This window comes from Marmota flaviventris, chromosome 6, assembly GCF_047511675.1.
Source record: "Marmota flaviventris isolate mMarFla1 chromosome 6, mMarFla1.hap1, whole genome shotgun sequence".
Lineage (NCBI taxonomy): Eukaryota > Metazoa > Chordata > Mammalia > Rodentia > Sciuridae > Marmota > Marmota flaviventris.
Window position 1 is genome coordinate 146,247,866 of NC_092503.1, and position 10,805 is coordinate 146,258,670.

General features: G+C 45.4%; 1 protein-coding gene across 1 annotated transcript; it reads left to right on the forward strand.

The window, feature by feature from the left end:
• The first annotated feature begins 4,114 nt into the window (after positions 1-4,114).
• Positions 4,115-10,604, forward strand: Edn1 (endothelin 1). The gene is made up of 5 exons (XM_027948060.2): positions 4,115-4,644; positions 6,246-6,414; positions 7,824-7,982; positions 8,139-8,252; positions 9,751-10,604. Exons 1-5 carry the CDS (start codon positions 4,581-4,583, stop codon positions 9,851-9,853), a joined length of 609 nt encoding a protein of 202 aa, XP_027803861.1. The 5' UTR covers positions 4,115-4,580; the 3' UTR covers positions 9,854-10,604.
• Positions 10,605-10,805: the final 201 nt, after the last annotated feature.

A 10,805-nucleotide genomic window follows, 5' to 3' on the forward strand; every position in this document is an offset into this window, starting at 1 on the left:
TTCCTTTTGTCCCTTTAGATCCAAATGTCATAAATGATGTAAAAGGAAAATTAGAAAAAGATGGAGAGTCAGCTACTGGCTGTCACATTTTTTGTGTGTGTGTATCGTGAAATGCTATTATTACTTTTCCATTTCAACCTATGGGTTCGTGTGTGTGTGTGTGTGTGTGTGTGTGTGTATATGTGTGTGTGTGTATGTATCAGTGCAAAAACTGGGACAGGATGCTTAGATTTAGAATAGAGGGTGGAAAGTAAGATAGAGGACAGTAGCTGAAACATTAATGGTGACTAGAGGTCTGGACATACTCTTTGAACTGAACACTTGACATCTGTCGTTGTCCTATGGATGAGTGTCAAGGAAGTGGAGTTACCTACGTTATATGTTTTTTAAAATGCATCCTCACAGTTCCTGTGCTAAATCAACTGTTAGTTTTTGTCCTGCAGGGAGAAACTATGTTTGTTTCTGCTTCTGGAGGTGTGAATGTGTCATAGACATAATGAGTGTGATGCACAACTTTTCACAAGAGTGGTACACAAAGAAGAAATGTAACACAGTCACCAAGGCATGACCCATCCAGGACAAGTGGCGTGCATAGCCTTCCCTGGCCTCCTGCTAAGCGAGTTCCCATTCCCTGTCCCACTGTCAAGCAACCTCCCAGCTATTCTCTTTGCTGAGCAAAATGCAACATCTCACACCAAATTTATTGGCTTGGCAGAGTTGCAAATTTAATTACGCAAAAGTGGAGGCTGAAGAGTGCTAAAAACAGTACACTTTGATACTGTGTAGTATCTGTATTTGGGGCTCAGGGTGTTTTATTTATAGATATCTATTAATACATAGCCAGAGATACAGAAAGAAATACATAAAAATAACTTTATCAAATAGTTTCTAGCATTCAAGTGTAACATCAAAAGCAAGAAAGGCAACAGCAAACTGTTCTCCTGGGGGAAAAAAAAACACCATCTTTGTAGCTTCTTCTCTCCCTTCCTGTCCTTTTCCTCTCAGCGGGTGGCTGGCTGCAAAGAGCTTTTTCCTTGGTGTTTAATTGGGGGAGCGCAGTAAAGGCATCTCCATATTTATAAAAACCTCCATATTTATTCCTTTGTCCAGCTCTTTCGCTCCCCCCTCTTCTTCCTGCCTCTCTAATAATGCCTTAAGTGCAGTATCTAGCTTGTAAAACTGGTTTGCTGGGGTTCTCCTCCCTCCCCTTGATTCTTGGGAAAATTTTTCGCTGGGAAGTTGCGAGGTCCTGCTACAGCCGCCTTCTCTGGGCCTGAGTGAGGTTTCCCTTCTTCCTAGAGGACAGGAGAAGTGGGTGCTGCTGCCACAGGTAGAGACGCGGACAGAGGCTGCAGATGCCACCCCCTTGGCCTCAAGGCGCGGGCGTGCTCACACAGACAGACACCTCCACGACTCGGGATTCAAAACATGGGAGCAAGATTATACTTGGAAAGATTACACTTCCAGGTCTGAGATCCTGCACTTTTATTTACAGGTGTCCTTTTACAGACCAAGACCAAGTTGGGGACAGATCGCTGCCCAGTCTTTGATTTTCTAGTTCCAACACCTTCACAGGGTGACAGGACAAGAGGGAGGGCGGGCGGTGGGAAGGTGCTTGGGGAGGTTTTGCTTCACTTGTGCACCTGATGATCACGCATGCCCGGCACCTGCGGGGGCAGCCCCCGCGAGGTGGGGACAAGGCGGGGCAGGGAGCCGGGCTCCCAGCAGTGGTAGCCCAGGCTGGACCCAGGATGCCTGTGAGGGCGGGGGCGGTGGTTTCCGGGGAGGGACTGAAGACAGGTTGGTCCTGACTGTTGCCAGTGTTTGGTCAAATATGCCAGCAGATTAAAAAAAAAAAAAAGGTGTGTGTATGTTGGGGGTGGGGTGGAGGTGGGGGCGGGAATCCCTGCCAAGGCACAGTTCCCAGCCACTTTTCTCCCGCAGGGGGAAAGCTTGGATCTTGTGAATGTGACATCAGCTCTTTTCTCCCAGAGGTCCCCTGCCTGAACTGGGGAGGGCAGAGCTGGCTTCCTGCTCTCGCCCAGTTCTAGAGGGAGCCTGGTCTCCCCGGGCGGGCCCCCAGGGCTGGGCTGAGGTAAGCGCGCGGAGGCAGAAGGCCCCGGGATGGGTGGAGGCATCTCCGAGAGTGTGGGTGTGGGTGTGGGTGTGGGAGGGAGGGTTCCTGCCTCTCCCCTGTCCCCAACTTTTACTGTAGTGCCTCTTTTAGGGAACAGATCTCATCCTGGACCTGACCCTGCTACTGGGTCTCCCCCACTGTGACTTCCAGGGAGGTGGAGGGGGACGAATAGATCCAAGTCCACAGCAAATAGATCCAAGTTCCACCTTGGGCTAAAAAAAAAAAAAAAAAAATCTGTCCTTTAGATTCTAGAGGCGACGAAATGGTTCCCCAGGATCCTCCTGGGTTGTTGAGCACTAGAACTATATCCATGCAAAAATAATGCTGTGTATGTATATGAATGTACCACAGTGAATTCCACCTTTCTGTATATCTATAAAAGCATCAATTAAAAAATAATAAATAAATAGAAGACCTGTAAAATCGAGACAGGGGGAGAGAGGAAGCAGTGAGGAGCAAAATGGAGCAGATTCTATTCCTTGCACCTTACGATTGTGTCTAAATGAACCTCACTATTATGTATAACTATAATGTGCTAATAAAAAAAAAATTGAAAAGAAATGCTGGGGGAAGAAAAAGAAAAAGAAATGCTGGAAATCCCCCTCTCCTTCCCAGGAAAAAATTGTAGTAAAGGCTCCATCTGAGATGGAGGAAGTGCAGCCTAGACCCTAAAACCTGGACATAGACCTCTTTTCTGTGTGCAGGGAAGAAAGTCTGATTTGATTCTGTCTCCCTGCCTTCCCTAGGAGAACTTAGGTGCAGATATCCACTCTGCCTCCGGGTGCCTCTGTTTTCTCACCTGAAAAAATGGTGCTGATTGGAAAAGCCAATGTGTTACATGTTTGTTTTGCTTTATTCATTAAGGCTCATGGTCACTTGCACCTTAACTACCCTGTGGGCACCTTGAGGCATGTGCATGTGGTGGTGGTGTGGCGGGGGGGGGGGATATTTTGAGGTTAAACAGACAGGAAAATACATTATTAAATAAGGTATTAACTGATCCCTTTATCCAGTGTGGGCATTTCCTCCATCCCAACACCATCCCTAATGCATTCACATACCTCTACAAGAACACTCTTTTACAAATGAGGAAACCAGAGGAATACGTTTTTTTAAAGAACAGACTCAGGAAAGCAGTCTTTGTGAAGAGAGTAAGTGGGACATGTGGAAGTGCACCCTCTTTCCTATTTCAGGCACCCTTGCTGCCCTTCCTTGGCCCTGGCCACAGATCTGGTTTCCTTCTGTCATTTAGAAGCCAGGGCTTTTACTTTTCTTCCTAGTAGAACATCAACCCCTGTAGCTCTTCATCTCCCCCTGGTGTTCGTCTCCTGCCATTTCGGATTGTTGGTATTGACAGTAGGGGGAGTTGGAAGGGGAAGCAATGGGGGAGCACAGAGAAGAAATTATGGGGGCTTCTAATCAGTGATATTGGGGGAAAATGGGATAGGTGCCTGACAGGGCTCTATTTTTTTTTCTTCTAAATCTCCCTTTCCTTGCCAATCCCTCACGGACCTTTCTTTCTCACTGTAGATGCAAAGAATATGAGTCAAAAAATAAAGAAAGACTTGGGGGGGGAGGGGGCTTGAGTAAGAGAGAAGCAGGTTGATGCCAAAATAATTTGACCCAGAGTCTGGGGGAGCCACGGGGGAGGGTGTCCCCTTGTTTGATCAGGAGTAAGAAATTAGAGAGACATAAAAGGAAAACGAAGTGAACAATGAAAAAAAAAAATCCCCCCCCCCCTGCACACAATACAATCTATTTAAACTGCAGCTCATACTTATCATACCAATGGTATGACTTTTTTTCTGGAGTCCCTCTTCTGATTCTTGAACTCTGGGGCTTGCAGCTTGCTAAAGGGGAAGCAGACTCCGGCCCTGCACGGGCAGGTTTACCAAAGGTCTCTAATGGGTATTTTCTTTTTCTTAGCCCTGCCCCTGAATTGTCAGACGGCGGGCGTCTGCCTCTGAAGTCCGCAGTGATTTCCTTTAGAGCGCGGCCTTATCTCTGGCTGCACGTTGCCTGTTGGTGACTAATAACACAATAACATTGTCTAGGGCTGGAATAAAGTTGGAGTTGTTTACCCCCACTCTATAGGGGTGCAATATAAAAAGCCGGCCCGAGAGCTGTCCAAGTCAGACGCGCTTCTGCCTTGGAGACGGAGCGAGCGAGCGAGCGGGTCCGGGTCTCCGCTGCTGCTGTCCCTGCGCTCGGCCGCCGCGTGCGCTCGCAGAACGCCTCTCCTGCCTTCTCGGCTGGCAGAAAGGGCTTTTATTTTTATTTTATTTTATTTTTTTTTGCCTGTGAAAGGGCACTTAAGCTGGAAGGATCGCTTTGAGATCTGAATAGCTAGAAGCGCTTCTAGGGAACCGAAGCTCTTTTCTTCTGAGTTCAGTTCGCGAAGGCGGTTTTTTTTTTTTGGTTTATCCTCTTTTTTTTTTCCAGAATGGATTATTTCCCCATGATTTTCTCTCTGCTGCTGGTGGTTTTCCAAGGAGCTTCAGAAACAGGTAGGCACGGCCGACTCGGGAATCTGGGAACGCGAATGTCTTCTGATCCACCTTCCTGACGTTCTTGCGTCTGTTTTCTCCCCTTCACTTTATTATTGCGGCTCAGAGAGCAAAAGTATCTGGGAAGGCTCGCTCCACGGTATTGAAGTTTCTAGTGAAAAAAAAAATTCAATTCAAGATCAATAGCTTTCAAATGACTTTTTAAAATTGTTATTGCAAAATGTATTTTCTTGACTTTAAAAAAAAAATAACTCAAGAAAAAGTGAAGGAGCAGCTGCCGTTTAGCCAAACGTACAGTTTGCAATACGTGTGTTCATACAGGTACATGGTTTGCTCAGGATCTTATTATATCTTATTTGAACACTGCCTCAATAGTGTGTTAATGTGTAAAGTATTTAAACATTCCAGCTTCAAGCCAAGGAATTTTATTCAAGTCACTCAAGCACTATGTGAGCTGTAAAATCACCTGCAGAAGGACAGTGTGTGGAATAACCCCCTAGGCGGTTTCAGGATGGAGCAGATGTTTTCTTTAAAATTTGTCATTATTGACTTTAGGTTTCTTTTGGCAGATTTTTGGCACCCCAAACAGTGTGAGCTCTATTTTCAGTTGTATTCACCTGTCCTGGGAGGGAAGCTGGGATAATTCTTAGCTGCTTAAGGATTTAGACAGTATGTGTGCATCTTTTTTTTTTTTTTTTTAGGGTCAATGCACTTTTTTTGTCTTTTCATGACCCTGACCAAAGAGAAAGGGACGTCAAGGGAATGAAAATCCTGGAATGTGTCTGATCATTTGAAATGTACAAAATCAGGCAGATAAGCTGCATGGCCAGATTGTCTGTAAGAAGAGGCAATGCTGAGTTAGGGAAGAGGGAGATGTACATCCCACTGTCACACTGCAGAGGGATTGTGGATTCAAAGTCCTCAGAACCTTTCCTAGGTCTCTTAAGTGGCTTCTTGGTCAAGGTTTCTGTGTTTTCCCACCTGAAATGAATATTGCAGAGTTAATTTCTCTGCTGTCTCTAATCATGCCTCTGATAGATTTCAAGTGGTCTGTATCATACTATCATATATCATCTGGACCACTCTACTCTGTGCCCTGTATAAGGTATAAAGTGGTTGGTACCTCCTAAAGGGAAGCACACCCTGTGTGGGGAAGTGGTCCCAAAGACAGGAATAGTCAATGTTTTAATTGTCATCAGCCAATTTTAAGCCACCCTGGGTTGTGCTGTCTTATGAAGTTCCAAGCAGAAGCCAACTCAAATTTCAGGTAGAGAGTATTTTGAAGCATTTCCTTGAAGGGTTCTTCCAGGGGGCTGGTAAGTCCCTGTTCAGGTGTTTATCTCTTGTGCATTTGTATAATCTTCCTGCAGGTGGATAAGCCAGCCAGGGTAAAGGTGAAGTCATGTTAAGGAGGAAAAAAAAAAAAAAGAAAGAAAGAAACCCTTTCCTTCTGTTGTGTTTTTGGCTAAGAACAGTAGTAACCTTCATCTGCTCTGATCTGCTGTGCTAAATCTGGTGTCAATACTGTGATCCAGCCTGTCTCTGGGCATCGGAGGAGACGTCCCTCACTGACCTGCTTTTTCTCTCCTCTCTCTCTGCAGCTGTCTTGGGAGCTGAGCTCATGGCCGGGGCTGAAAGTGGAGGGGACAAGTCCCCTCCCAACACAACCTTGAGGCCCCACCGGTTCAAGCGCTGCTCCTGTTCTTCCCTGATGGATAAGGAGTGTGTCTACTTCTGCCACCTGGACATCATCTGGGTCAACACTCCCGAGTGAGTCTCTAGAGGGCATCGTAACTCCAGTCTTTCCTTAACATTGACTACCCCAGAGCCCCGTTACCAGCATTCCTGTGCTGGGGAGTACCTGGCTTGGGATCCGAAGGCACCCCTTCTGACAATGGGGAAGTGCATTAGCGGACACGATACTCAGACAGGACAGCTTGATTCTTAACAACTGAGAAGAGGGTCTCCTGATGCCCTGTGGCTCAGGCCACTCATTATGGGATAGAAAGAAGGGCTGATGACAAGCCACAAGCTTCTGAGCACTGCAGATGAGAAACTAAGTGAGGGAGGTCAGCGGTGGGTGCAGACTGGGTCTGGGGAGTACGTTGCCCAGGTCCTGTGTGGGTTAGGCCCACCTCTGCTTCTCATAGGAGGGTTCAGGGTCAGAGGAAGAAGGGATCGCAGAGAGTTAGGATCCGATGCTTTCATTTTACTTACAGAAAAACTAATATCCCAAATACTGATGTCCCTTGTACAGGAGTAAGTTTGTGGCAGAATTAGAACCGGATCCTGGATCTCCTTTTTCTGTACTTTCTCTTTAGAAAAGCCTATTTTAAGACAAAAATAGAAATACCACCCTTGGGTGTCTCTTCCCCTTCTAAGAGTAAAGAAAAGCTGTGTTCTCCCTTCTGTCCTGAAAACCAGTTTATCCATCAGAAGTAAAAAGTGAGCACATTGTGGCCTATGTTATGTCAAGAGATGACCAAAATCCAAACCAGACTGAACCAAACCACCATGGGCCTTGTACTTCCTTAGTGAGGTGGTTCTTCCAAAAAGAGAACCTTATTTTTTAGGTGAGAGTCAAAATGGACCCCTTGCAAATTCTTGGCAAACCTTCTGACATAAGTTCTACTGCCATGGGGCTTCACCAAACTCCAAGAGAAATGTGCAAACTTGTGCCTCCTTCCCACAGCAGGGGCACTTTTACCATTATCCTATAATATCGAAATTGAAAATAGAGTTTAAAAATCTTATAAATCCTGGTTTTGCCTTAAGATCTCTGCTCTCTGCTCCTCCCCTTGAGCAGCTATTACCTTAAGAGCATTTTAGGAAAGGAAGAAAATATGAAACAGAAACAAGAACAGAGATTTCATGATTTGGGACAAAAAAAAAACAACAAAAAACAATGTTGCCTAGATGGAAAAGAAATTGAACTTTGTTAAGAGTTGAGATGACCCTTCATTGAATCAGGAAAACTGGTTTTCCCTTGGGTGGGCGTACACCCTCAGGTCAATGACGGGCATGTGTCCCCGGTGGTTGCCACACTGTACATTCTTCAGTAACTCTCCCCAGGGCTGGGTGACTAGCTCCCTGTGTGTCCCGTGGAATGGGTTTGCCCCAAAGAGTGTGCCATTAGGAAGACTATTAATTATGCTGATGTTTCTCTCTTTCCACAACAGGCGCATTGTTCCCTATGGGCTCGGAAGCCCTTCCAGGTCCAGACGATCCTTGAAGGACTTGTTTCCCATAAAGGCAGCAGAGCACGGGGGCAGATGCAAGTGTGCCAGCCAAAAAGACAAGAAGTGCCAGACCTTCTGCCAAGCAGGGAAGGATCTCAGGTGAGTAGAAGCACCTCTGCTCCCTCAGTGCATTGTGCAGCCTCCTGGCTTCCTCCCCGAGGAGGCTCCTTTCAGAGAGAGTTGCAGGGGTGTGGAGGGTCAAGTTGAGTCTGAAGGTTCCACTGCTGAAATGTGTTTTCCTGGGTGTTTTCACAGGGCCCAAGACACGATGGAGAAGGCCTGGAATAACCGTAAGAGAGGAAAAGACTGTTCCAGATTTGACAAGAAGTGCATCTATCAGCAGCTGGTGGCGGGAATAAAAATCAGAAGGTAAGATGCTCCTAAGAACAGTTGCCCTGCTCACCGGTGCCCACGGCCCGCGTGGCAGTCCCTCCTGCCCATGTTTGGGAAAGGGCTTTGGATACAGTGGCAAAGGGGCTCTTCATAGGTGTCCCTTAAAGAGAGCGAAGAAATCCCTTTCAAATATTTTGATGAAGCCCTCAGTACTTCAGCAAGTAGCTTTTCCAAAGCAAAATAAACCCCGAGACACCTCTGTTGTTTGACCATGTCCAGTCTTTGCCTGAGTACATGTATTTGCTTCTTTCCTTGAGAAATTAAAAAAAAAAAAAAAACAAACAACACTTCAAGGAGAGGACTTTTTTTTTTTTTTTTTTTAAGTCCAAGAGCCAGATACAGTCAAGTTCTTTCAAAAGTGGCAGTTATTCAAATGGCCAGAGGGACAATAACATCATGAGGAAGGGCTGGTGAGATTTGAAACATGTTCGTTTTTCAGGTTCTTCTTATTATTATTTTTAAATAGAGGAAGGCAATTGTGGAAAGTCAGCGTCGTTCCCAGAGTTCTCTCATTTCTTAGTCTGTTGTGGGCTGGGATGGAGGAGCCATCTGGATGAAGCAATCTCGTGGGGTTGCTATGGGCAACTCTGCAGTGATGACCCTTCCGAGTCCTGAAGGTTTTGGAACACTCAAGCTTGAGGGAAGCAGCTTAGGTTCAGACCTGTCACATGTCCTTCATATCCCTATTATGGTCTCTGGAAACTTTTCCTAGAAACCCAAGGGCAAGGAGTTCTGTGATCAAAGTGTTCAGAAGCCAGGCTTGGCAGTGCTGAACCACTTCTGGCTTGTTTATGACTGACGTGGAGGACAGCTCAGCCAGTGTTCCTTCTCACCTGCCATGGGGCACATTCTGTATTTATCTCAGGCCAGGAGTGCCCTCTACTAGACCACAGGGGCTGAACTGACCTGAAAAATGATTTTTTCTAGTAGTTTGTACCATGTCCATGGTTACATCAACATAACAGCTCTTTCCTCTTTTTTTTTTTCTTGCAAACAAACAAGCCCAATATTTAAAAATTGCCATATTTTCTTTGAGCCTACCCAGATACCTTTTCTTTTTTCCTTTCTTTTTGACTTTTGTCTTCAATTTATCATGTGATTTAGAAGATTCCTCTAACTATTGTGCTAAGTTTCTCCATAGTAGCAGAGGTGGAAACGAGGCTACAGAAAATATTCAAACATCCCTGGCTTATTTTAAAATCGTATTTAGTGGCCAATTCACCTTAGACATGACTGTATGAACTCTCTCCCCGTTCTTAGGCAAAAGGGCAGGCTTTATTTTCACAATGGTAATAGATGCCAGTTGAGGTTTTATCGAAAACCTGTTTATCACTGTTGTGGTCCATGGTGAAAGTTCAGGAACCAGGTCTAGATTTGTTTGTGCCAAATTCTAATTTTAGAAATTTCTTGGGCCAAGGAGCGATTTCTTCTTTATTTTTGTAACATTTTTTTCCCTTCCGTCTTGTTTTAATAGGTTGGATGCCATCAGAAACAGTATCAAAACATCTTTTCGTGTTGCAAAGCAAAAAGCCCAATCTTCCAGAGAGAAGAATGTGACCCACAACAGAACACATTGATTACAAATCTCCTGGGCCCGTGTGAAGCCATCGCCTCCAGAGAGAGAGAGTCCCGTGGCTGACACTCTTCTCCTACCGCAGTGGCTGGGATCAGAGCAAGAGAACCTTCCCTGCCTAGACTACTTCTACTCCAGACTGGCAAAGGACCAGCGTCCTCATTCTGAACATTCCAAGAAAGGTCTTCATTGGCTCCATTGGTGGTAACTGCTTTTGTGTCTCAGGTCTTTGGGAAAGACAAGGGACTGCTCAGAAAGCAGAGACACCGTGACATCCGAATGGGGTGGCATCCTCCAGATGGAGGAAGGAGATTCCACACCAGGGTGGAGTTTCTGAAGAAAGTCCTAAGGGAGAATTTGTGTCTGACTCAGGCATCGGGCACATTTCAGGGAGAAACTCCAAAGTCCATGCAAAGATTTTTCTAAGGACTGAACAAATTGAAAACAAACTCGAAGGACAAGTAAAGAAGGGGGGGGGGAAGACTTTGTTTTTAAGTCATAAAGTGCAAAAGTGAAAGAAACTGTTACTACTGTAAATCGGGATGAGTTTCATGAGTATGAGTCTACCTCACCTATCTTGCACTCCGGCAGATGTACTTTCCACTTTTAATTCTCGCCTCCCCAAATTCTTTCCCTTCCTCCCAGCACCCTCAACTTCCCATGCTAAATCCTGGTCCCATTGATGTCTGGTCCCATGTGTCAGGGGTAGATAAACATTCCGATGCTTATCTTCTAGCTCTGATCCGTAAGAAGAAGATGACCCTTCAATGAGGAGACTCCCTTACCTTGAGTTTGGGGAACACAATGGTATAGGGTTGTTTATGAAAGATACAGGGAAGGAGATGTTGGTTCTGCTTTAAAGCAGTAAAATTATTTTCTTTTATATAACCGACGAATGGAAGAGGTTAGATTGAATTCTGATGTACTTATTTTTTTATAGATATTTATATTCAAAC

Bases quoted from the DNA above. Each gene is read 5' to 3' on its own strand.
- Edn1 (XM_027948060.2), top strand. From the start codon at position 4,581: ATGGATTATTTCCCCATGATTTTCTCTCTGCTGCTGGTGGTTTTCCAA. The intron at 7,983-8,138 runs GTGAGTAGAAGC...GTGTTTTCACAG, and splicing joins CAAGCAGGGAAGGATCTCAG to GGCCCAAGACACGATGGAGA. The intron at 8,253-9,750 runs GTAAGATGCTCC...TTGTTTTAATAG, and splicing joins GCGGGAATAAAAATCAGAAG to GTTGGATGCCATCAGAAACA.